General features: G+C 45.3%; 1 protein-coding gene across 1 annotated transcript; it reads right to left on the reverse strand.

Annotated features, from left to right (window-relative positions):
- Nucleotides 1-8,176: 8,176 nt before the first annotated feature.
- On the reverse strand, nt 8,177-13,910 carry CFL2 (cofilin 2). Its single transcript, XM_062623200.1, has 4 exons — nt 13,780-13,910; nt 11,998-12,305; nt 11,825-11,901; nt 8,177-11,732 (listed from the first exon to the last, which is right to left on the reverse strand). The coding sequence occupies exons 1-4, from the start codon at nt 13,780-13,782 to the stop codon at nt 11,620-11,622; spliced, it is 501 nt and encodes a 166-aa protein (XP_062479184.1). The 5' UTR covers nt 13,783-13,910; the 3' UTR covers nt 8,177-11,619.
- Nucleotides 13,911-25,977: the final 12,067 nt, after the last annotated feature.

Consider the following 25,977-nt stretch of genomic DNA (forward strand, 5'->3'; position numbering starts at 1 on the left):
GGCCTTGATGTCAATGCTGTTTTCGGAACATAAACTCACAAAAATGAGGTGCACTTCTGTGCATATATAGGACATGAGGAGACAATGCAGGGATGCTGATCCAAAAAGCTCGTAACAGATATAAATGGCCACATGATAAAACAACAGCATTTATCATTGTATCTCAGGCATTTAAAAAGTGAGCGCTATTAGGTTAAATTAATAATGCATATTTAACATAATATTTTGAGTAAAAGAATCATGGCTTCTTTTCCTTTATATATTGAGGCCCACCATATTTCAGTCTGGACTATACTGTCTTTGTTGTCTGAAGCTGCAAATCCATGATACGTGCTCTGAAATATGCATAATGTATGTAAAGTATTTGTCTTCATGTACTGTACACCCAGAGCATTCCCCTGCTGTCATTAACATCACACCATGCTGTTCTAATGATTCCAGACACTAATGAACATGTAATAAGCATTTCTAACTTCCACTGATTTTAATGGTGCTACCTCTGGTTATGCCTGGATTACATTAATCCTGACAAAAAAAAAAACAACCCAACAACATATATACTTATATTCGCCCACTGTAGGAGAGGATCAGGTTCGAGTGTGACCTCATAGCAGCCTTCCGGTATCTGAAGGGGGCCTACAAGGATGCTGGAGAGGGACTCTTCGTCAGGGACTGTAGCGATAGGACAAGGGGTAATGGGTTTAAACTTAAACAGGGGAAGTTCAGGTTAGATCTAAGCACTGGAATGGGTTGCCCAGGGAAGTTGTGAATGCTCCATCCCTGGCGGTGTTCAAGGCCAGCAAAACAGAGACAGAGCCTTGGGCGACATGGTTTAGTGTGAGGCATGCCTGCCTATGGCAGTGGGGTTGAAACTAGATGATCTTAAGGCCCTTTCCAACGCTAACCATTCTATGATTTTATGTGTGCTCCAACTGAATTCCAAATACACGTCAGGTGAGCCATTTTGCCTATTACTCTTGTTTTCTAACTTGTCTGTAGTAAACTCATAATTTACTTTTCCACTCAAATCACCACTAGATACAATTCATCTAGAATGCTAACAGAGTTCTGAGGTTGAACAAAGTCTGTCTCACCAAGTAAATTAACAAAGCAAACCCCAAACTCTTTAGAAGTGCTGCCCTTGGATATTCAGAGGTCTGTGATGTGCTGTACATGGCACTGTTGAGAATACTATGGCATGGCAAGACTCCCAGTCTCCGAAAAGCTTATAGTCAGAACTTTAGAATCTGAGGAATTCAGTTAATTCCTATCACAGATCTTCAGGGGGGAAGGGTAGTGAGAGTACTGTTAGAAAGAGTGAAGATAGGAAGCAAGAGCTGGAGTCAGGCATGCACATGTCTGATAAGGTGAAACAGAGTTACTCTACAAGTTAAACATTAAAATGCCTTACACGTCTGTGCGGCATTATCAGCAGCTGAGATTTGAGGAACCAAATTTCACCACTGCAGTAGTGAAAGCAGTAGGAGTCAGAATACTGTAAAGTATGTACATGACAAGAAGCTGAGATTAAAGTCATTTGGCTTTCCTGCTTTTTGCCTGAGATTTCCCAGCAGACACCTATGACTGTGTCAGAATCATTCACTGCATTTACTGCACAAGATGTATATAATACAGTAGCCTGGAGTTGCCTGGAAATGGACAGAGCAACATGCAGGAGTACAGTGACTGTCACAGACACCAACTTCAGCTCCTCCACAGACACCCTGCATACCATATACTGAATTACCAAGACCAAGGCAATTCTCAGAAGCATCTGGAACATTTCAGGCATTGTGCCTTCCTAAACAAGCTAAAAAATAACCTTTCCAAAATAAGTGAGAAAGGTAGATTCCTAAATTCACTGCCTGGTCAGGCAGGTATGGGCACCACACCCGGTAGAAAAGAGGGGGAGCATTCAGCCCAGCATCTGGAGGAATCCCCCTCTCATTGCAATATGTGTCATTAGATTGCCTTCACTATGTTGTCGAACAGCACCCTCAGATGGCCCTACTTCATATTTCTTTTTATCAGACTTACTTTCTTTTTAAGATCAGGAAAAGGAAATAAATCCTCACTGCAACGCTGTTGGTTTCTTATGCTTGTGACTGCAGAGAAAAGCCCAAGGAGATGAATAAGCATAATACAAGGTTTCAGAAAAGGAAGCAGAAGAAAACTCTTAGAAGATATTATATAACTATTATACAAAAAGCTACTTCATGATTATTGAAACTTTATTTTTTGAACACATAAGGGAGTAATATGGCCTTTAACCCTTGTCGCAGTCTTCTATATATTTTATAATACTGAGATTTTCTTGATTTGCCTATGAAGCAGTGCATTTGACTATGAACCTATGAGCCATGCAATTAACTTTCAGGTTTCTATGTTGATACACAGTTTATTTCATACTATTTCTACAGCTTCAGTTTTCAATATACTCTAAATTCATGCATCTCTAGCATCTCCCCACACTGTAAGTACTTACCACTTTTGCAAAAGTTTAACAGCTGAAATTAGATGCTTTAATGATTGCAAGAAAGGACAGTTCGGGCTTCTGGCACCGAGGAAAGCATAAAGTAACCCAATACAGCAATTCCCCATCTAAATGGTGGAGTCTGGATTTCAAGAGTTAAATCCTGTGGACAGAAAGGAACTGTTTAAATATCTGAGAGATTATTTCAGACTGTTTGCCACTTCAGCAAACTGGAGCCAAGTTTACTCTTTGAACAATTTCTTCATACGGTTACATATTTTTAACAAGAAAAGCCAGTAAATGGATCCAAAGTGTTCGGGTTTTTTTTCTTGTTTGCACTATGTTTATAATAAAGACTAAAGCACACTGCTAATGTGGGGGAACAGGACCAGAGGAGAATTGGAGCTAACAGGGAGGAAAAAGGTTGTGATGATCAGAGGTGAGACTGGGGTAACTGAGATAAACGTGAGGACTAGAGGCAGCAGGTGAGCAATTTCTGCATGTAGGCAAGAGAGGGGTAAAACGCTTTGGAGAAGCAACACAGAAAGGAAGTCGAAGGGGAAAGGCTCAATTTCATTTTCCTGGTTAAGGAAACAGTAGGACAATTACCTGTTCAAAGGAAGCTAAATGTTACTGACAAGTTCTGATCTAAGAATATTTTTTATTCACTTTGCTTACAGCATGACGTGTAAGTTCACCACCATTAAAATCATGCACCACCACACCCTTCTATGTACTCTTTCACACTGTGCCCAAAAGATGGAAAAGCAAGCCTGATAACATTATAGCAATTCCCAAAAACAGATTAAGTAAACTGGTGGCTTCTATAACATCCACTTATTTTTCAGCCCCGTAAAAGACACTGAAGAACTACATTTCCACTAGTTATGAATCGTCTTTTTAAAAACATAACAGGTGAAAACATCAAAACGTTCATCACAGGTATAAATACTTTACCCAGAGAGCTCCAGGTTTATAACAATGACAAATTATCTCAGACTAGTATTATAAAGTAGCTAGAATATTCATCTCAAATGCTGCTGCAAGGCTGATGAGATGGTCTATGATTATTTCAGGATTAAGCGCTACAATAAGAATTTCATTCCCATTGAGTGCTCCTAAATACTCCCAGCAAACCCAGTAGTCCCTTTTCCTTAACAGTTATCCCATCCCTGTAAAAAGTAATAGCTCCATAAAACTGGGTCAAGCAAACAATTTACTCTTTCCTACAGTAACCGTATATTTTATATACACAATACATCCTTCCTTTGATAACAATTTAATCCAGTCTGTATTAGACTGAAACAGTGTGGAGAAAGTGAGAACACCAAACCCAAGTAACTAAAAAACTAGAAAGAAGAGATTTTCATGGGCAACTTACAGCATAAGAAACTTGTCAGGAGAGAAAAATGTAAGTTTTTTGAAGTTACTTTATATGTTCCTCCCAAAATATGCCCTTTGGTAATTTTAAGTTTTTATCTCATATCTCAAAACCGTGTGCATGTTCATATTAATACTGTAAAATGTGACTTATAAAAATCCTGTGTTCTTGTCCGTTAACCACTGAATGTGATCCAAACACTATTTTGAGAAGAAACTGAGAGGCTCTGTATTTGCACACAACATAAGATGCTGATGCAATGAGAAATAATTCTTCTCCTCTTCCCACAGTTAGCTGAAAAGTGGAAAGACTGGTTATTAATTCCAGGTTCCTTGACTGTCTGGACAAATAATATTTAAAGCACAAGCATGAAAGTGTATTATTCCATTTCCTGGATATTAATTAGTAAACCTTGGGAAAAATCTTATCCTCCCTATATTTTCCAAAGAAAACAGCTGTTAAAGTAAGATTATAAACTACTATCGGTGTTAAATCTATTTTTATGTGGAGAATTACTTTGTGCGCAGGGTAACTGCAGAATACATACAGCCATGTGCTTCTTGAATCTGGTGCACACAAAGCTACTACTGGAAATATCTCAACTGTGTATTTCACTATTAGAGCAACAGCAGTCCTAGCGCTCCTGAAGGTGTCTTCAGCTGTCAGTCAGACTGACTTCTGGAGTAGAGAAGCACTGTACAGTTGCATAAACAGAAATTCTAGAGTAGGCCTAGCCTTGTGACGCTACAGAGGTGCTGCAGGGACAGAGCTAGAGTGCCAGACACTCAGCCTCTCACCACAGCTCTTTTCTGGAGGCCACCAGGACATGCACACAACTCAAGTTTGACAAGGTCACGCTTCGTACCTGCCACAATAACTGGAAACAATTACGATGCCCAGATGTAATTCCAGTGCTGTATTCTGGCCTTATGGTGCACAGTGCTATGAGAAGCATTCTCTTTTGCCTTCTGGCAATCAGGAAAAAATAAAACTCATAGCTGAAATGGTTGACTGAATAACTGTAAGAAAAAGCTGTTAACTGCAGTCTGCCCATTCTGTTCAGAATGAAAAAGGAGGTGAAATGCTTTAGACAGTGATACCACAGTAACCTCAACATGTCCCAGGATAGGAAATACATCCAGCTATGCAAGAAAGCAAAACAAACTGCTCTAATGCGAATGCTCCAACACTTCTTCAGCCCTACCATGAAAATCTATGGCATGTGTTCAGTCAGGAGCTCTCTGGAAGGCTGCTTGATTTGCCATCCTCATTGCAAAACTGAGACCAAGCTATAGAAATAAAATCACCTTAAACTGCTACTAATTTTGACGATGATGACTTTTAAATGCTTTTAACTTTAGCTTTAACTGCCTAGAGTCCAGCATTGCTAATGGAATAAAGAGCTGTAATGGAATTAAAGGCACTGAATTAAAATAATAATGAGACCAAAGCAACTACCAGAATTACTGAAAGGTTTTATGCCTAAATATAGTTTGTCCTGAAGGTACTTCCAACCACTGCATCTGTTGAAGTGAACCTATAAAACTGGCTAGAACCAAAGCCAGGTGTTTTTGTCAGAACAGTTCCAGAAAAACATTTAAGAAGTGGTCATCACTGTGAGCCTGACAGCTGTTTCACTCAGCCTTACTAGCAAGCAAGGCATTCAGCCAGCTTGTAAAGCTTTTATCTGAGCAACATTAAGGCATTCTTTCCTGTTTCCACAAATTTCCTGGGTTGGGCTGTTGCACACAAACCTGAATGGGCTGATGTCCCCATCAGAATAACCCAACAGTCACGGACAGCATGCAGGGCCAAACATGTTCGGTAGCCATGCAGGCTAATGCCATGCATTTGTTTCCTATGGGTGTTCTACAAGATGCCTTTCTCCTTTAGTCACACCGAATAAATATTGTTTAGGAATTCTGGTTACTTGGAAGGAGAGTTCTGGGAACTCATTTTGAAGTGTGAATGCAGAGAAATAATGCAGCACTACAAAGGGAATTCACCAATGCAGAAGAATAAAAACCTTCAGGTGACAGATTCTGCATCAGCAGAGTCAACGAAGAGCTAAAATTATGCTACTGCTTCTTAAAAGAATTTATGCAGGCAGTGAATTCTGTGGACTGGGAAGTGTAATCTATAAGTCATGCTTAAATAACAGGGCTAAGACTCTAAAATATGGCTATAAATTATATTTGTCACTTGCAGTCACCTAATTAACAACTACACCCTTTCATCCTCATTCCTGACCAATGTAATAGCTTAATTATTGTATTTGGTGTAATCAAAAAATACACATTTTTAAAGGGCTGTTCAAAGGCAGCTTAGGTGCATGATCATCTGTATGGTATTTCTATCCTACAGCCCTGTTACATCACGGCTTCATGCTTGTAGGAATAAAACCAATTTCACCACTACAGAGCTGAATGTTCACACTGCATTACTTAAAAGCATTGAGACAGTGGGACTGTGGAATCGGTATGTTCAGGCAGAGTAAAAGATAACATAACCTCAGCCTTTACAGCTGCAAGCTCATGCTGAAACTGAAAGGAAACAAATCCTCAGCTGTAACCTTTTTCCCTAGTAGATGCAAAGGTCTCTATGAAAAACTGCTTCTTCTAAACCTTCCTCTGCTGCTCTGCACCTTGTTTGCAACATGTACGTTCCATTTTCTGTTGAAACAGCCAAAATGGAAGAAAAGCTTAGCTCTCACATTAGCCTTAATAGAAGGTCACAGATGAAAGCAGTGCTGCCACTAAGAGGAAGCAGACACAAATAAGGCTCTCTAAACTGGTTCTCAAAATCACATCTCTTTTTTCAAGTCAATGTATACCCGGCAGCTGTGCTCACCAGAGAGTCACTGATGCTTTTAACTTTCTGCATAATAGAAAAGCTTTTGAGGAGCATAATATTACAGCATTTAGTTTTTCTAAATCAAACCCCTACAATCACAAACAAGAGAGGGGAAAAATAGATACTAAAAGGTACAAGTGGAGATTGTCTGTAAAGCTTTACAGAAGATGGAGGGCAGCTGGTGGGGATTTGCAGTGACACAGCTGTTTTTAAAAATAAAGAGGTGGAAGAGGAGAGGCATGATTACAGCTACACACACATTCCTGAGCCTGTTCACACAAGAGTAAAAATTAAGCTAGCAGCAGGAAATTGAAGTTTGTGTGTGTTATTTTTTTATCACCTGAACTGACATTTATAAACTTTAATGATCAGTGACACTTTCATTTTCCAATCTAAGTAACTATGAAGTAAAGGTGACAAGAGAAATATTAACCTACTATCAGACATGAAAAAGGCAACGTCAAAATTACTTTCAGTGCCTCCAAATAGCACACATTTTTGCTGTATGCCTTACAATATAAGATGAAAATGCTATCAAGTAAACAACATAAATTGTTACCCATTTGAATTTCCTACAAAAGGCTTTAATTTTCCACTTTAGGGTTTATTTTTTTCTTTCCAGATGTTCTTAGTAGATTGTGGAAATAAGCAATGCAAGAAATAGTAAGGTGTATGGGGGTTATTGCTGATTCAACACCATGGGAGGTGAGGCAGGGAAATGCCCAAATTCAACAGGCTATCAAGCACTGTATATGAAAACAGTAAGAACATAATTTAACTAAGCGGTAATTTGTATTAAAATAATTTCATACAGACACCTTGCACTCATTTGTAATGTATATTTCCATACATGTCCTCCAGCCACAGAAAAAGCATGTTAGGTAAACACTAGAAAGGCTGTTACTCTATAGTGTAAAAGCCTGTCTTCTCTTAGAGAATCAAATGCTGCTGCTTCTTGACAGCTGTTTGCAAAATGAACTCTCTTCCTATTAAGTGATTCCTAGATCCAAAAAATTTCAGATTGAGAGATACAACTGATAGCAAGAGGATTACCTTTTGATCATTCTTCACGGAGTCACCATTTTCACACTACATCAGCTCACTTTCTTCCCGAGTATTAAAAATGACTTGTCAGTGTAAACATTATTTTTTGCTACCTTTAAAAAAACCCAACCTATCCCATTTTGTCAACATATGACCTAGGACCCAACACAAGAAAAAGGTTATCCAGCACCAGCCCACTAAAAACTTCTCCATACCCACCTCCAGAGCCATCAGTGCTGGCTTTTTGTACATCTGGGTATTGAACTGAACAGGTCGTATGTGAAAGCTGTCACAAAAGCACACATATTCCACCCATTTACCCCACAGTCTCTCCTTTCAGTTTCTGGGCTGCTCCCAGTCCGAAAAGAACAGCAAAGTGAATGGTGTAGGTGCTGCCTAGCACACAAACACACTCAACAGCTGAGGACATTTAAATTAATTTTATTTATACCAGGTTTTCAAAATCAGAAATATTTCAAAGAAATTCAATACTTATAGACAGGTGCTACATTGATGATCTTTGATCCACCATTAGTGCCATGTTCTCACTCTACAACCATTAACTCGCCACCACAAACTAAGGGGAACTTACAGAAGTTTATAAAAAATAGGCAGACATGAAAATTTGGTTTATACTGGAATTGGCATAAGAGTAAAGCTTATTGTCAAACTGTGGCAACTGCTGTATTCCACCACTCGTTCTGAGGGAATGGTACAACAGAAAAAGACTCTCCCACTTAAGAGAAACACTTTGGGTTTTAACTGAACACACTCAAAATCCATTTAACGATCTGACTAGGAGTGATTCTTACGCTCGAGTCCGTATTAATTTAAAGGTCTGCATTTCTAAAATCGCCACAAGCATAAACCCCACCTACTCACCCGGTCTTGGACTGATTTCCCTTTCTGGAGAAATCAAACCCATATGTCTACACCTCTTCCAGGATTTACCAAATCAAACAAACAGCTGCTGGTTTTAAAGTATATTTTAAGAAGAAAAATGCCATTTTCTCACAAGCTACCTTCATGAAAGTTTCATCTAAAATTTATCAATACAACAACTGCAGCCAAGATACCCAAAAGTCACGTCTACATGGAGATACACAGAAGATACTCTAGAAGACTTTCCTCCACTTCTCTATCACAATGAGGCCCTCACCATTTTGCATAATGACAGAAAACAACAGCTGACAAACCATTTTGGAACAGATGCCAGCCGTCTCTCATTTGTTTTACAATTCAAACAGTAACAGTTCTGTAGCACTTTATTGGTTTGGTTTTTGTTGGTTTGTTGTTTTTTTTTAAAGCAAGCCATCTGAATTGGACCTCGCATCAGTCAGTCAGTCAGTCATTTCAAGAACAAACTGAAGAAGGCAGGCTGATCCGTTTGGATCCACAACTTGTTTTGGTAGGAATCTTACATAAATACAGTTTGTGCTTCAATTTTTTATCTACTTGGACTGAGTGAATATACACCTAAGCTAGTTTAAAAAAAATAAACTTGAATATCCAACTCAGAAGCCACAGACATCTTTCCAGACTGTTTGCAGCAGAGACAAACAATAAATTTAAACACAGTACTGCTTAAAAAAGTTTACTGTCTAAAATGAAATTTAAATGGTTTATTAAAAATCAACATTTTCCATTTTGGCTTTTTTTAAAGAAAGCATACCTTGTGAAAAAGTCAGTTAAAAGATCATTTCATGATATTGAACTCAAGTCAAACATAAAGCACAAAGTAGGTCTTTACATTAAACTGGGCTTTGCACACAATGTGAATTATCAGAAATAGACTATTTCTAGGAATAAAAACTTGATTTTTTTTTTTTTCTAGACAACATGCATACCATCAGTTACTTCTCCACCTTAAAAGTTACCTGAAAGGAGAGTTTTGTAGAAAACCAAGACTCATTAATACACTTAGTAAGTCAGTGGTCATCATGCCTTTTTAGTTAAAGTCTAGTGAATTTTAGTCTACATAGAACAGCTAACACAATGATGTGTGCAAGTCATAGGGACAGCCAGAAGCCTGAAGCAAAGTCTTAAAGTTCTACAGGATGAGAGAGACTAAACACAGTACCACCATATTATCTGAGCTATTACAAAAAAAAGGATATTTATTATTATATGCCTCCTTGCTGAAAAAGGGCAATGGACTGAATGCAAACGGCCCGCATTCAAAAGCTCCACAGTTCTACTCTACCAACTTTTTTAAATAAGGTAATGATAAAGAGCATTCCTTCCAGCAGCCTGTACAGTTCAGCTGCCAGTGGCTGCCTAACAGCGCTCCTTCATGCATACCAGGAGAATCATGTCCAGTTTTGCCATTTGTGGATAACGATGACAAGATACAAAAGCATGTGTTTGCCATAAATAGCTCTGGCTAACGGAGGATTGTTCACACAGAGCAGATCAAATTCTCTATAAGGAGAGCATTATTTGGCTCCCAGCCAAATCATGTCCCCAGTGCAAGCCTCTGTAGTGGCAAACACTTTCCAGTTCTATTTACATAGAAGCTAACAAGTAGAACAGTTAATTTAGGCTGTTTCTTGTACCAAGTCCATCTTAAATGCAACACTCAAAAAAACTCCAAAGATTATTTACTGGCTTCATATTCTGTGTACAACTCACACTACAAATCATCTTACCCCAAAAAAAGACGGCGAGCTGCAAGAATTCATGCAAGGTTTTACTCTGACATGTAGAACTTTAAGAACGCTCAGGTATGGAACGCACTGCGTGGTTAATTACTTTGTACGTGTCTGACACAAGTATTTCATGGAACAAATGGTCTCTAGTAGTGGTAGCTTCTTTAACGGTAAACTAGGAGCAAGTCCTTTATCAAATGATCGGAACAGAGCCACAAAATATTGTAAAGCAGTACCTAAATCACAATTAGGAATGAAAAATTTGCATTATTCAAGAAGAGATTAATGACTGTTTACCTTTACAATACTTTCCACAGAAGTTATTTGAAATATGCTTAAATTAAACATACTTAAAAACTATATTTTCCAATGAAAACAAGGCAACGTTCTGTAATAAGCCACAAGTTTTATTGCAACGTGGCCAGTTTTTGATCTCAAAAAACAACGTTCCATTTAAGGCTCTTTTTAATACAGAAACTGCCACCATGACTGATGTTTTACAAAACTTTAGTGTTTCAAGACTCATATGGTAAACAGATAACTTCTACTCCTGTTCAGTAGTGTACATTCAATGGAAAACAAAAAGGCATTGTAACAGCTACTTCATTTGTAAAGATATGCATGTAACAGGAATGAAACTGAGGTACTACAATAATTTGATGACACAGTTACAGCAACTTAATTGGCATTCCTCTGGGGGGGCGGGTCAAACATATTACAAAAAAGTGCTTTAAATGCATAGTGTTGTGTGCTGCCATGTCACAAAAATAGGCTTGTCAAGGCAGGTGAGGTGTATGAATGCACAAGAGCCTCATGGAACTGCAATCAAGTGCAACTGTAAGTAATACTGTATAGAGTCTACCATCCGACCAGTGGACAATACTTTCAAGGCATTCCATTAGCTTACCTTTTGCTGTCTGCTAGACTATTTACATTAACTATCACATTCATTGTACATGTTGCAAGGAATGCCTGCGACGTCAGTTTTGGCTAAGAGTATGACGTGAAAGCATTCCTTGGATCCTACATAAAACTACCAGGATTAAACAGTCTAATGGCAATCACTGGTAGACTGCTTAACAATGACATCTCCTTCAGGAGCATGAGGGAAGGGCCTTATTTTTTGAGGAGGGAAGGGGATGGGGAGACTAATACTATTCCAATTGAACGAGCTGCAGAAATGGAAGCTCCTTAGATCCAGATGGCACTTGTTTGTCTTTTTATAAGGGTTTTCCTTCAAGTGAAACTACCACGTTGCCTCCCAATTTCTCTCCAAGTGTTGAACGGTCCTTAATATCATCCAAACCATTTACTTGCCACTCATGTTTAATACCTGGAAGACAAGACGGACAACAATGTACTTGTGAGAATCTCAACATCTAAAAAGCATTACAATCAATGAACAAAACACTTTTAGATCCATACCTGTAAATTTCTTTTTAATGGCATCTTTAGAGCTTGCGTAGATCATCTTGCTTTTTAAAGGTGCGCTTTCAGGAGCCCTTTAAAGGAAAGAAGACGACCACAACAAAGCAGTTAGTCATCCAGTGTTAACTCCAGAATATTCAATTTTAACAGCAAGCTTTGCTTTTACACACCAGAATATAAATACCAGGTCTTCTTTCTTAGATTCCTTTGTCTCATATGTGGCATCATACAAAGCATATCGGCAATCATTCAAAGGTAGTAACTTCACAAAGGCTGTATAGGGGTCCTCGACCGTATCTCCAATGTCACCAACCAATATCTGCTTTGCCTCCTCTACAATTATTTGTTTTTTGTCATCACTTAAGCAGAAGAGAACAGCTTTCTTTCTTTTTTTAATCTCTTCTGGGGTTGAAGATTTCCTTACTTTCATGTCATTAAAAACCTTTATGACTTCATCATTCACTGTTACTCCAGAAGCCTGCAAAATGAGATCAAAGGAATACAGTAAACAGCAAAAATTAACACTCATGAGAAAAGATTATAGCCCACAGTGCTAGATAAACAAGTCTGCCTTATCCCATAAAAATAAAAATACTATACGCAACCTGAACACACTACGGATTTAGCAATCTTTGCAGGATTGGAGCAGAAGAGATAAAGGAGGTGTAAATTCTGTACTCTCTTGTTGCAGATCTCAGCATCTTCAGCTGTGATTCTGGATAGCAGTTTTATAGAGCTAGGCACACAACTGTACTACTCAAACAGTTTTCCATTCCCTTATCATGCATATGGCTTATTTTGGGGAGGGGGAGAGTGAGCAGAGGGGAGTGGAAACTGAACACAGGAGAGAAAGGAGTCTGTAGTTTTGGGTTGGGATGGGGGGGTGGCTTTTTGTTGGGCTGGTTTTGGTGGTTTTTTTTTTTTGCGGAACAAATGCCACAGCAGCAGCTCACATCCAGCACTGTCATTTTGCTGGGTGAGGTAAGGCTCTACAAGCAGCAGAAATGTTTTCTGCATTGTGTCAGCTTCAACACCGCGCTTTAAAAACTCCTGAATTTTTACTTCGCACTACTGCACGAGCATTATTTAACTGCTGTTCCTTCACACAAAAACACCAGTTACAATGTGCGCAGTTCCCCATAAGGCTCGCAAGCCATCCAAACCCGAGCCTAAAGCAGAAAGGAAACAAAACACTGACTCGGCAAGCGGGGAGATCATGACAGAAAGCAAGCAGTTTAGCAAGCCCTACTGCGAGCGAGCTGAGCCGAGCCGAGCCCATCCGCAGCGCGCTTGCTCTCGGTCCAACAATTACATCCGAAGAGGCGGGCGCTGCCCGGGCAGGCTGCTCGGGAGGCAGGTGCACGGCTCGCTGGGAGCCGCGGCTTTGTGCCCGGGGAAGCCCGCTGCCCCCTTTCCCGGCTTTGTTCGCGGGGAACGGGCGTCTCACCGCCTGCCAGCCCTGGTCCCAGCCGCACTCGCTCCGCCCGCAGCGCTCCCACACGATCGCTCCCGGTCTCCCCGCTCTCCCCCCGGGCCGGGGCACCAACCCCTCGGGCCCGGTCCGCACTAGCGGCTGTCGGGAGCCCCTCTCCCCGCACCAGCCCCTCACACCGCCGCCAGGCTACTCGCACGCCCGAGCCATGCCGCAGGGAGCGCTGCGCCGCCCGCCCGGCCCCGGCGCCAACCCCAACCGCCGGGCCCGAGCCCGGGCCCCAGCCCCGCCACGGTCCGCCCCGCCGCCCGCTCCTGCACCGCGGCCGCTCCCACTGCTACTTCCCCCCGCACCCGGCTAAAATTAGACTAAAATGGCCGCCGAGAGGCCTCGGGGCCGCGTCGCGCTGAGCCGGGCCGGGCCGGGCCGGGCCTGCTCAATTCAGCCCCGTGCCCCAGCGGGCCACACTACCCCCTTCCCCGGGGGGCCACCCCGCCTGGCTGCGCCGCGTCCCCCTTACCATGGCGCTGGGGCGGCGGCGGCTGCCTGCTGTGCGGGGCTGCTGCACGCAGGAGAGCGCTGCGCTGGGGGCGAGGCGGGCGGGGACTCGGGCCGGGAGGGGGATGAGCCGCGGCGCCCGGGGAGGGCCGGTCACATGGGCCGCGCCGCCACCACGTGCCGCCGGGCCGCGCCGCGCCGCGCCGTCCACCGCGGGGCAGGGCCGGAGTGAGCCGGGGCTGCAGGGAGACAGGCTCGGCCGCTGTCCCACCGCCCCTCGGAGGGGCCCGGCTGGGTGCCGGTGCTGTCCCAGCGTCTGCCGGGCAGGCTCGGCTAGCAGCGTCCGGGAGGGCCGCTCCCGCCGCCTCGGCCTCGCAGCCCCGGGCGTTCCCCCTCGGCCGGCCCCGGGCCCACCCCGGCGTGTTGCTGGCTGTTGGCGGGTGACGCAGCCCCCTCAGCCGGCCGTGGAGCAGAGGGAGAGCTGCCGCTAGCCGCTTCAGGTCGGGCACGGTGGTGGCATGGCCCCTTCTGGAGTTAGCTGCGACGGCCCGGAGCGGGGCCGTGCCCTGCCCTGGGCAGCCCAGCGCGGCTCCCTTCACCGAGGCGCTTTGTGCTGCTCCAGGGTGACGCTTTTGGCATCGCCCCCCGGTTCACCCCTCATGCCCAGGCGCTGTCTACCTCTCTGCCGGCACACGCCCGACACGTCGGCATACATAGGGAGTATTTTGAAGTCGCAGCGTGCTGCAATTCATTGCCCCCCCCGGAACAGGAGACGAACTGCTGCCATGGCTGCCCTTGCTTTGTGTAGTGAAAGGCCTGGGGCGTCCAGCACAGACACAGCACGTTCCGTGGTTTTGGGAGAGCTGCTCAGACAGTGGGGCAGGACACAAGTCGTAAGGCGGAAGGAGGAACATTACGAGATAGGAAGGTTCCTTACACGTAAACAAGGTATGGTAACCTTCCTTAGAGTGTGTCACTTGTCCATACTGAGCAGGACGGGGCTTCAGCTGCAGGACACCAATCACAGAACGTTTTATCTCTAGCCCATAAAAGTGGACAAGAGGATTGTTAGCACTGTGCAGTGCTCTCCACCTCGGACTGGTGGTGTCTGAAAACCCAGTGTTCCTGACAGTGCAGGATCTCAGCATACATGTGAGCACCCAGCCTGTGCTGTGGCGCTCAGCGATCTCTCCCCATACACCTGGATTGCTAGTAGTACCTTGGTGGAAACCAGCCAACTAGTGCTTGTCAGCATGCAGGTGTGTATATACATACATAGATACGCACATTTCATGCTGCAGTGGGTGGGAGATGTGGGACTTTTTCCTCTATCCATTACTATGCACCACCGCATTGACCAGATGAGCCACTATGTTCCTAATCACTGTTCTATCTCCTGCTCTGTCTGTATACAGAATTCAAGACTGAATTACATTCATCAGTATTCAGAATCTGGTCCATCAGCCTTGAAATCACTTAGCAGGAGCTGTATTACACCTCAGCTCCTCACAGCCATACGTTCAGGACTCACTACCGCCACTGTTAGACTCAACCTTTTCCCATCTGATGGCCACTCATGTATTCTTACTGCCTGTTCTGTGCCAGCAGTGTGGGACCCAGGGAGGAGTACCTTTATTGTGTATTTGCATTTAAAGAGTCAGCCATTACCCAATTCAGTTTTCAAATACAACATGTTGCATTTTGATCAAACAACCAGTTAGGAGAGGTGAAAATTGTTATGGGAATTAATAGCAAAAATCCTAAAACAGATAACTCTCAATAAACTGTTTCATGACTGGTTTAAACCAACATAAATCCGTAGGATATCTTAACAGCCTGTTTCCAGGTATCTGCTGCTCTTGTGCAGCTCCGTGGGGTGGACTTAAGTGGTTACACATGCTCATCATCACGATGGCTCAGTGTATCCCAAAACAGCCTTCATGACACTGCAGTGTGGCATGGCATGCTGCGTGTGACACGTGCCATTCTCAGCATCCCAAACGGAGGTCTGTGTCCTTGCAGCCACACACAATGTTGGGAGGCCACTGTGGCAAGCAGCAGCAGGGGGGTTCCTTCACTTCTGTAAGCAGATATGCATGTGTGTGGTACATCCTCCAGTGCCAGTGGCCACAGCCACTGCCAGGGGCTCAGCAGGTTTCTCCTAATGCTTGTGCAATACCATGAAACCGCTGTGTGTGAGGGCCCTATGCCCCCATGGAGGAGCTCTGCACTGCACATCCCAGGCTCTTGAAAGCTGGAGTACGAGTTACCAGCTCCAGAGTTGCATGGGCAGGTTGATGCTCTGGGGATGACGACTCCATGACTCACCCTCTGGCTTAACTGCCATGCAAACCGAATAATGAGTCAGAAGGGCTTGTTATTCTCTTCACCTCCCAGGGTGCACACCTGAGGCACCCAGGCACACCGAGCTGCACATCGCTGACCAGTGCCTGCCAGTAATCAGAGAACAGAAGCAGCGAGGGTGAAGAAGGGGGATTTTGTGATTTTACAGACATCTCTAAGAAATAAATGAGTTTACCAGAATCGGAGAGCATTTCTCAGGGGTGAAAAATGGGTCACAGGTGAACAGGAAGGGGCCTCTCATTGTCAAGAAAATGAGCAATGGACTCCTGGTGACTGCAGCAGGCAGAGAAGGAGCTTGTGGTAGAGCCCGGTGGTGACCTTGGAAGCCACAGAAATGGACAGTCTCCAGCTAAGAGCAATAATGACCAAGCAAATCTTACTGCCGGAGCACACTCAGACAAAGCTGGTTCCTCACCTTGGCATCTTGCTGCACTCAGGAAGCATCGAGTTTCACTACCCTTGTGCCACAAGGCCTCCATCCCACCAGGCACCACTGAAATAGCCCTATGATTCAGAGAGCCCAGCAGCAGCAGCACTAAAAACTTTGTGAATGATACCCTATGTGGAGTGCATGCCTCTGAGGAAGCCCTCTAAGCCTCCCCTCACCCTCTGTGGATGGAAGTAATGACTCACCGTGAAGCAGAAGGCACTGTTTGTTTGGATTCAACTCCTGGATGCTCTTTAGTGTGAAGTGATTAGAGTGGACCAAGTTGCCTTATGTACTGAAGCTCTCTGAAATCATGGTCCTTTTCTTCTGTATGCTGTACATCCTCTTTGCTTTTCTGTCAGTGTCACTAAACTCAGCGTTACCATTTCAGCCTCATTTCCCGTGGAAGCAAGGTGTCTGCTTGGCCTCCTCGGGTACCCCCTTTCTCGCTTGGGCTAGTCCCTGTCCTGCTGACTTTTTGTTAGCTTATTTGAGTTAAAGCTGGCAGAAGAATAGGGGTCACAAAAGTAATTAAGATCCTTAAGTAATTAAGTTTCATAAAATAATTCATTTGAGATAGAGGAAAGTGGGGCTGCATGTCTGCTGGTTCAACTCAGGAACTTGCTGGTTTCTACTAGGAGACATCAGATCTCCTATGGTGTAGCCAGATTATCTTCAGGAAGAGGACTGCAGAGGGAATGCAGAGGAACTTGTGTAGGTGTACACTGAAATAACAGGAAATCTTAATACCACTCAGTTAAAAGATTTGATCTGTTGTGGGAGAAGTCCATAGGAGACTGCATTTGATGAGATGTGTCACTCAGAGCACTTGATTTACCCCTTTCCTCTCCTGCCTCCCCCTGGAAAATGTCTGGTTTCCCTCCAACAATTCTGTATTTTCAGTGGGAGTGCAAAGAATGCCAGATAAAATCTTAACATCTTGTAATGTAAGACAGTGTTAGAGAAAACCCTGGTGGAAAGCAGACACTGAGGTTTTATGTGTTTCCTTACACTGTGGACACATTTCCTTTAAACGATTATACAGCAAATGTATTTGACTGTGGGTGGTGGATCCTGGCATGATTTTTGCTGCGTCTCCTACGTGCAGTGATCCTGGGAGTCCGCATTAAGGGGCAGGATGCGTGTGCTGGTGTGGAGCACGACTCCCCATCAAGCCCTGCTGTCGGACCAGAGGATGGATTTCCCCCCAAGGGAAGCTCTGGCTCCACCGTCCTTGGCAGGGCCCCTTCTGCTGGCTTCAGCAGCTTCTTCCACCCGTGTGGTCCCAAAGTCCCCTGGGCGCTCCGAGCTATCAGGCAGCTTCTTAACGGCGGGGGCTGGCTGAGGATGAGCGAGGCGCTGGCCGCCGCTCCCCGAGGAGCCGGGCAGTGCCTGCTGGCCCCTGCCCACCGCGGGGATGGGAGCCGGGCTGTTGCGTCACCCTCGCCGGGCGCCCCGGCTCCCCGTGCCAGGACATTCCTGCGGCTGAGTCACTGCCCCGCTGCCACCGCGCTCCCACCACGCTCGCTCGAGGGTGCTGCAGCCTGCCAGCGGCTGCCCAGGCGTGTGGAGCTGCCGGACTGCCTTCCCAACGCCTTCCCAACGCCTGCCTTCCCAACGCCTTCCCGGCCTCCACCCGGCACTCCAGGGATCATCCCTTCCAACCACTCGCTGCACTGAGGAGACACAGCCGTAAGAAGAGGGGTAAGATTTCCCCGAGCTGCGATGCCAGCTTGAGTGCTGTGATACTTCATTTGGTTTAAGCAGCCCCTTTCCCTGCCAAGTGGAGCTGCCTTTTAGACTGTGCAGGGACGCGGCTGAAGAAAAGCCTTTTTTCGTTCTCTTGGAACGCTGTTCAGCTGTGCGCATTCCCTGGCCAGGTTCACCTTCCGGCCGTCCGCCAGGCCAGCAGCCAGGGGGAGGCAGGAGGAAGCAGCAGCAGCGGCAGCAGCAGCGGCAGCAGCGTGAGGCCGGCCTGGCCAGCACGGGCGCTCGAGGAGAAGCGGCCGCATGCTCTTGGGGCAGGGTGGAATTCCCCCCTCTCCCCCCGTGGCTCTCTGCGCTGTGCTGGTAAGTCACACGTGCCGGTGAATCATAACGCCGGGCAGCCGCGGGGCTGTCATTGCTCAGTGGGCAATAAAAGAGAGATTTAATGAAACCGTTATGTCTTGTAATGACATCATGTTAGGGGTGGTGTTTGGGCACAACAAAAAAGGAAATAAAAGCTCCTCCAAGGAGAGAAACGTGGAAACTGACAGCAGAAACGTGGCCAAACAGAATAAAAATTTCCCCTGAAGTCTAAAATACAGGAAACTCTGCTCAGCCTTGTTAATGCAAACAGGAGATAAAAGTTACATGTAACTAACTGGCATGTATTTCACATTCACAAAGGTTTGTGCATTCATGGCACTAGTAAAGTAACTACCATTTACCCTGCTACCCTTCATGAATTCCTGTATGCCCTGCAAAGTCCATTTTCCCCATGAGTAGTTTCTTCCCAAGTCTCTCTTCATGCTGCCTCTTGTTCACAGCTGAGATAAATTTACAGCATAACTCTGGGAAAGGAGGATTTATATGATCAGCCACTGACTATAGTGGTTGTTCAATTTATTCACGTTTTTTTTTCTCCAGGCAACTTTCACTTCCAAGCTGAAGACAGTATTTCTTCTTTTCTTCGTCATTTTTCACCTGTGCCATTTTTACTTCAAGGTCTCAATGCTCTTCATTAACATCATTAATGAGGTGTCTCTGCCTGGTCAGTAGTATTTCCCCTGATGGATGTTTCCTGGGGTCATCCAGGAAGGCTGCGGTGAGCCCTGGTGCTGGGCAGGGAGGCTTGGATGCCCATCCCTGAGTGGCACCCCTAGACCATCTCTCCTCCTAGGGAAGGAAATGTAGGCCAGGCAGAACAATTATTTTCTTGAATCCTCTGTTTCAAGCAAACAGCAAAGTCAGCCTTTCCTTCTCATAAGCATTCTCCAACAAGAGTAGGTGTGAGGAGTTTGATGTCGGCTATCTCCCTACTACTGATGTGTCAGTATATAGCCCTGATATATAGCAGATGTGGATGCTATTTGGTAAGTCCTGCCTGAAGAGAGGAAATGTAAAAAGCAGCGCTGCTTTCTGGGAGCCTGGTAGTTGCTGTGCATCATAGAATAATGTTTATTACAGTGAAACAGCAAGAAAGGAGCCAAAGTGACCTTTAGAAAACCATGCATCTGTGGCTGACCTATACGCTGGGTAAGTGGATTAAGGGGAGAGCTGCCAGAGCACTTTGGAAGAATGGGCTGTAATACTAAACAAGATAAAGATTATATCATTTGATTATTCTAATAAAATAAAAGACCAGAAATGTTCTTCAGGCAGCCAAAACGCAACAGCACAATGTGCTGGATGTATCAGTCACCCGGAAAAAGCTCTTCTGGATAATCCATTCTCTTTGGGTTCTTGTTTTGTATACATGACTTTTTCATACAAAATGAGCTATTGGCAGAGTCCCCTGAAAGTGAGAATCTCTCACAGGAATAGCGTGCCAGTGTGAAACCAGTATGAAGAAAACCCAAACTGTTCTCTGGCACCGCCGGCATGTTTCCAGCTGAACTGCACTGTTTGTAGCTTGAAGCACGTTATTCTCCCTGTCTGTATCTGCAGAAGGAGCTGCTGCACAGGGGAGGTAACGCACCTTCCCAGGCCTGGGAGCTCCTGCAAGGGCCTTCCCCAGACCGTGGCATCCACTCACGGCTTCAGAGGAATCCCCGCACTCCTCATACGCCGTCCTGGCGCTGTCCAAGAGCACACACACCAGTCACACAGAGGAGATGCTGTTAATAGCTCTGCTGGTTTCTGTCAGGAGTTCCTAGTGCAGCTATAAAGCTGGGGTGCCCAGGTTAGCAGGGATGTTCATCAATGCGAGGGCCCCAGGAGGTGCTCTTCAATAGCAATTGCACCCCTTGCTGATCTCTTCATATTTATGGCAAAAATGCCCTGCCTTTGCCCCCAGAAGAAAGCTGTCTGTTACTACCGTGGGTGTGCAGCACTGTCATGCACCTTGCTTGAGCCATGTGTCTCTTCCTGCTGCAGGTGTCTGAAAACTTGTCCAGCCACAGAGCAGGGATTCCTCTCCAGGGAGGAGCAGGACAGCTGGAAGGGTTAATGTCCTGAACGTCTTCAGCCTGGTTCACAGGAGAGCGATTGCCAACAGTTAGGATGTGGTTGGACATCTCAGCAGATGACATGGTTTAAACCCCCAGGAAAAGGTGGCAATGGTTTCAGAAAGCCCTTTCCCTCTGGATAGATGCATGTGGACCTTCAGGATGCTGGGGTGGGCTGGCACATAAGGCATATAATGATTCAGCTTTGTTACATTCTTCTTTACAGAAGAGCCCCCCCCAAATGATCCCATCGAGGGTTCCTGGTGGGACAAGGAATCCTTGTTTTCCTGTGGCTAGACAAGTGCAGAGCAGCACTGTACACAGATTGTGCAGAGATTTTGGGCACTTATCCCAAGTCTTGCAACCTTTGCCCGATTTTGCTACTAACCTTTCATTGCTCCATGCTTCCTCTCCCACTGGGGTTCTGTTGTCTTGCATTGGAATAAGATCCTTGTCAAATGGGCTGTTTCTAATCATGATCAGCACTTCTGTGCCATTGTAGGTCTGATTTAAGGACATATTTGCCATACATAAAAGTAATCACCAGGAAGGGAGCAAATCCTCTCCAGGAGATGGAGGAAGCCATCATGAAAGTGCCAAGACAGGGGAGATTAATTCATATGGCCTGCTTAGATTGGAAGTTGCAAAGGCCAGACAAAAAGGAACACAGATGCTTTTGGTTCTGAAGTTTTAATACTATTAAAATTACTCCAAACAAACAGACCTAGTACCCATTTTGCAGCATGACATCTGAATGGAAGGAAATTCTGTCTGCTGAAGGTTGAACCCAAGGACTGACTTAAGAAACCTCTTAGAAGCAGAGATGGACAACTGCAGAAACAAAAGACGCACTGACTAAACCTACTCAAGCATTGCAAAGCCCCCTCACAAAGCATCTTGCTTAGAAGTTTGATCTCGCCTTTTAAAACCGCTATGTTTTTCTTCTTCAGATAGCAATCTAAAAATACAGTGCTAGCTAAGCCCAACATGCTAAATACATGAGTTGAGATCACTTGCTGGTGGTTGAGGATGGGGCTTTAGGATGACGGGGCCACAGGAATATTTATAACCCTTCCTGGATCGCAGGACACTGACACGCAGGTCAGTGCGAAAGTGTCCTCTGGTGACAGCAGCATGGTTAAGTAGTGCCAGCACTGCAGGGCTGAGCATGTGACTGATGGTGGGATCAGCACTGGAATGCTCGCAAAAGGCAGCTATGAAGCCCTGATCCCACAGGCAAATCCCTGCGCTGTCGAGAATCAGGTGCAGAACTGATCCAAAACCCAAACGTTTCAGCATCCTGCCTCACGTTTCTGCTGTTTCAAACACATGATGCACAGCAGCCAAGCCACAACACAGCCCATCTCTTCAGGGTCCTTTCTGCCCCAGACTAATTTCATCTGTGAGTCGCTTGGAGAATAAAAATTGGAAAGGACATAGATTATTATACACGTTCTTATAGGACTGTTAACCTAGGAAATACCTGTATAAAGCCTAAAGAAAATGGTAAGGTAAGAATAGCAAACTGACAGAACTCGAGTTGGACCGTGTGTCACCCTAGCCAGGAATATCCTCTACGAGACAACTGTTGTTACAAGGGAAACGATGGCACAAGTGTGCCATTTTCTGCTCCTCCACGGGGCACTGTTAAGCCCAGCTGCACACTGAGCCAGAGTAACTGTGCAGCGACACGGTGCTAGCACAGCAGCACTCTGCTGCTTGAATAAAGACCACTGCTGTGGAGAGTCTGCCCGCACCTACATCCCTGTAGGAAACTTGGCCCAATTGAACATTTCCATCATCAAACATGAGTGACCTGAACAGCTGGATTCACCCTGCGAGCAGCAGGGAGGGCACAGGATCAGCCCCAGGCTTGCTGCCTTGTCCCCTTCCAGCAAAGGCTGGGGGGACCTCACGCGGGGCTTCTTCCAGAGCTTCTCCCGGGGTACGCTCTTCTGTGTGCCCAGAAAACATGTATTTTCCCTTCTTCCATACCTAAAAACTGTTAAAGGTGGAGTAGCACCTGAAAGAAGTAATCTAAAATCAGGTTTAGTAGTTTCTAGAAAGCAGCACCACAAACCTGGGAAACCAATATATTGTGGTAGAGAAACAAACCCAAAGTTGGCCTCAGTGCACTTTCTGGGAAACATAAGCAGCCTGTGGCCTTCTGCCACTGTGAACATATCAGGTGTAGTCTGTACTGATGCTGAACATTTTAATGCACTCCCAGTATTAAAAAGCATTGGTTTGGAAAAGTGTCTGTTTGCCAGAATGCAGCTGCAGATGATGGAGTGCTTCACCAACAGCAGGTCAGGTATGTTTGAGTACTTAGGAAAAATAAGCCCAAATTTAAGCACAACCCCAGCCACACGTCACTGAAGCTAGGGCAAGGGGATGCTGCTGGGAGCACGGAGGCACTGGGCTTTGCTCCCAGCACCACTCATGGTCTGAGTAAATCACAGTTTCAGCAGCACTTTCCCAAGTACTGGAGGTAAACCTTGGATGAAGTACAGCATTAATGATAAGCATTGTTTAATAGACAGGGGCTTACAGCAGTTGAACATACAAAACTTCGCACAAGTATACACACATAAACCCACAAACACATTTTAGGGATGTTGCTATTTCAGCATCCCTCTTAGGCAACAGATGGGAAACAAGGTGATGGCTTACACACCTGTCTTTGTAATTCTTTTGATTCACAGCACAAGTCATTTCACCTTTTGCACTGGACTTAATCCAAACATCTTCAAACCCAAGTGCCCCAAACCAGGAAACTTTCTTACTGGTAGTAACCAGAGATTCTCCAAGAGGGGTTTGTTCCACAGGCCTGATATGTACAATTGAGCTCTTAAGGGCAAAGTTTTGCTAGGGTGCTGTTTAAGGAGGCACCAAATTAAGGGAAGTACATTGCTTGTTGAAGGGCAGGTGGGAGGAAGAAGACATCACATGGTCCTGATGGCAGCAGACTGAGAAACCTCAGAACATCACCTCACAGTAAGCTGGGTAAAGCACAAAGAGCACCCTTGCAGAGCTGGACCTGGAAGTCACTGCTGTGGCGATGAAACTGCCTGCAGTCATCCAGACACTGGCAGTTTCTTCAGTGGAATGGCTCTCACAGGGTAGAAAGAGTTCTTGGTGGCCTCAGGAAGCGTTAGCTGGAACTGGTGCTGTTATGACAGTGATCCACACAAGGCAACGTGACCAGGGCAAGGTATTACTCATTTGAATGTACACAGATAAAACAAGATTACCAGTCCAGCAGCAGCATGGTGATGGGCAGGATGCCTCCATGGTGTGGTATCCACAGAGATGATCTGCTCCCTGCACAGATCCCTAGCACAATCCCTACTTCTGGTCTGTGCTCGTTCCATGGATGGATGGTTGTGGGGCAGCTGGCGACTGTTGGGCTGTTCAGGGTCTGTCAATCTCTTCCTCCTTGTAATTACACATGTAAGTTCAGCCTGGTTTTCAGCTGCTTCTTGCTCCTTTCTAATGCCCCTATTTGCTAAGATTATGCTACGAACATCTTCCTTTACTGTTAATACTAACATTTATGTGCTCTCTCCTATGACAGTGAAAACTTCACCCTCCACACAAGAGCCATCCAGTTCTTGGGTGCTGGCCACAGCCCAAACCCCACAAAAAGAATGCTGGCTCACATCTGCCATGCACTCTGCCAGCCCAAAGCAGCTCAAGCTTTCCAGCATTGTTGAGGTTTCCAGAAGCTAAGCTTCCAGCAAGCAAATGTGACACTGAATATGCCAGCCAAGGTGATCACCTGCGTCTGAATACAACTTTGGTTCTCTGGTGCTGCTGGCTGACACATGAACAGCCAGCATCGGCTTGATGCAGTCAATCATCAAACAAGGCTGCATCCAGCCTTCTCCTCCTGACCTCACGCTCCTTAGGTAGGAAGGGCAGCTTCCAGTAACAGCAGCCACTGCACAGATTTGTCTTCTGCATCTTCATCAGTCTGTGGCGGCCAGGAGGTGAGCAAGTGGTATTTGAGGAAACATCGAGATTTGCTGGAAGAGAGAATCCTTTGGGTCGGAGCCCGATTCCTCCAAAGGACCTTGCCCCATGGTTATGAGAGAGTTATATACAAAACCCATCAGAAATGGCCCAGGGTGGTTACCCTGTAATTCCTAGCCCTGACATGAATGAAAGGGGCTGAATTTGCACAAAAGGAAAACCAGCAGGTAAAGCAGCCTCTGAGTACTTGCCAGGGTAAGATACATTGGAGCTGCCAAGAAGGGGAAGACTTTCACTATTGGATCTTGTCAAAATGCTGCTTGAAGGACAGGCACTGGACTTGGAGCCTGTCTTCCTGCAGTGTCTGGTACAGCCTGATTAGTTGCAGCTCTGAATCGGAGATGAAGCCGTTGACCCTATCCATTTCTGCACCTTTGTGAGACTTTGGCTTGGAGCCCTCTGCAGATACTGTGCAACGCTTCGCCTGGTGCTAACAGCACATGGCATGGCTGGTCATGGTATGATGCGAGTTTGTTTTGGTGGAAAAGTGGACATGGAGCACAACTATGCCATGATTATGACCAGGAAGGAGATACTGAGCAACTCGCCTTTTTCCAAAGGGATATGCCTGGGGGAAATAAACAGCCATAGAAAGACATCTTGACATAACTCAGAGAAAACATAGCTGAAGTCTGAAAATGCTGCACTGAAAGTACTGACTCAGGCAGTCTACTACCAGGAACCAAAGGCTCGGCCCATGCCCTGTGAGCACCACTGAAGCTGAGGGCATCTCCATTGCACATGCAGCATACATTTAAACACAGCTGATCAAAGGAGAAGTGGCCACTTCTCTGATTTCACCTCCAGTGTGCTTAAGTAAGGCTTGCAAACCTCATGACAAATTGCTAATTTAGTTCATGGCACAAGCATACAAACACCACGTCACAAGCAGAGAGCTGGGTTAAACTGTTCCTACCGGCTCTAGCTAAGCTCAGACTTACCATGGTGCTGGCTGAGGGGAAGCTTTCAAAGGAAATAACCTTAGTGGAAGACTGATAGGAACAAACAGCTGCGAGACTGGGGACAGTAACCATTTAAATGGAATCTGCCACAGATGGACTTGCTCAGCCCACAGCACTCGCCCCACACGAAGTATTCACATTTAAGTCAATGGGGACTATTCATGTGAACAAGAACTCCAACAAGTGTCTGTGCAACTGCTAGTCAGGATGTTCACATCCTCTTGGGACTAGACAGATGCAGGGATATCAAGTACCACCTACACCATGCAAAGAAGTCTTCT

This window comes from Pezoporus occidentalis, unplaced genomic scaffold (genome assembly GCF_034315485.1).
Source record: "Pezoporus occidentalis ecotype Australia unplaced genomic scaffold, CSIRO_AGI_Poc_V1 ctg108, whole genome shotgun sequence".
In the NCBI taxonomy this organism is placed as follows: Eukaryota; Metazoa; Chordata; class Aves; order Psittaciformes; family Psittacidae; genus Pezoporus; species Pezoporus occidentalis.

Bases quoted from the DNA above. Each gene is read 5' to 3' on its own strand.
- CFL2 (XM_062623200.1), bottom strand. The intron at 11,902-11,997 runs GTGTGTAAAAGC...TTTCCTTTAAAG, and splicing joins GACCTGGTATTTATATTCTG to GGCTCCTGAAAGCGCACCTT. The intron at 11,733-11,824 runs GTATGGATCTAA...CTTGTCTTCCAG, and splicing joins CATTAAAAAGAAATTTACAG to GTATTAAACATGAGTGGCAA.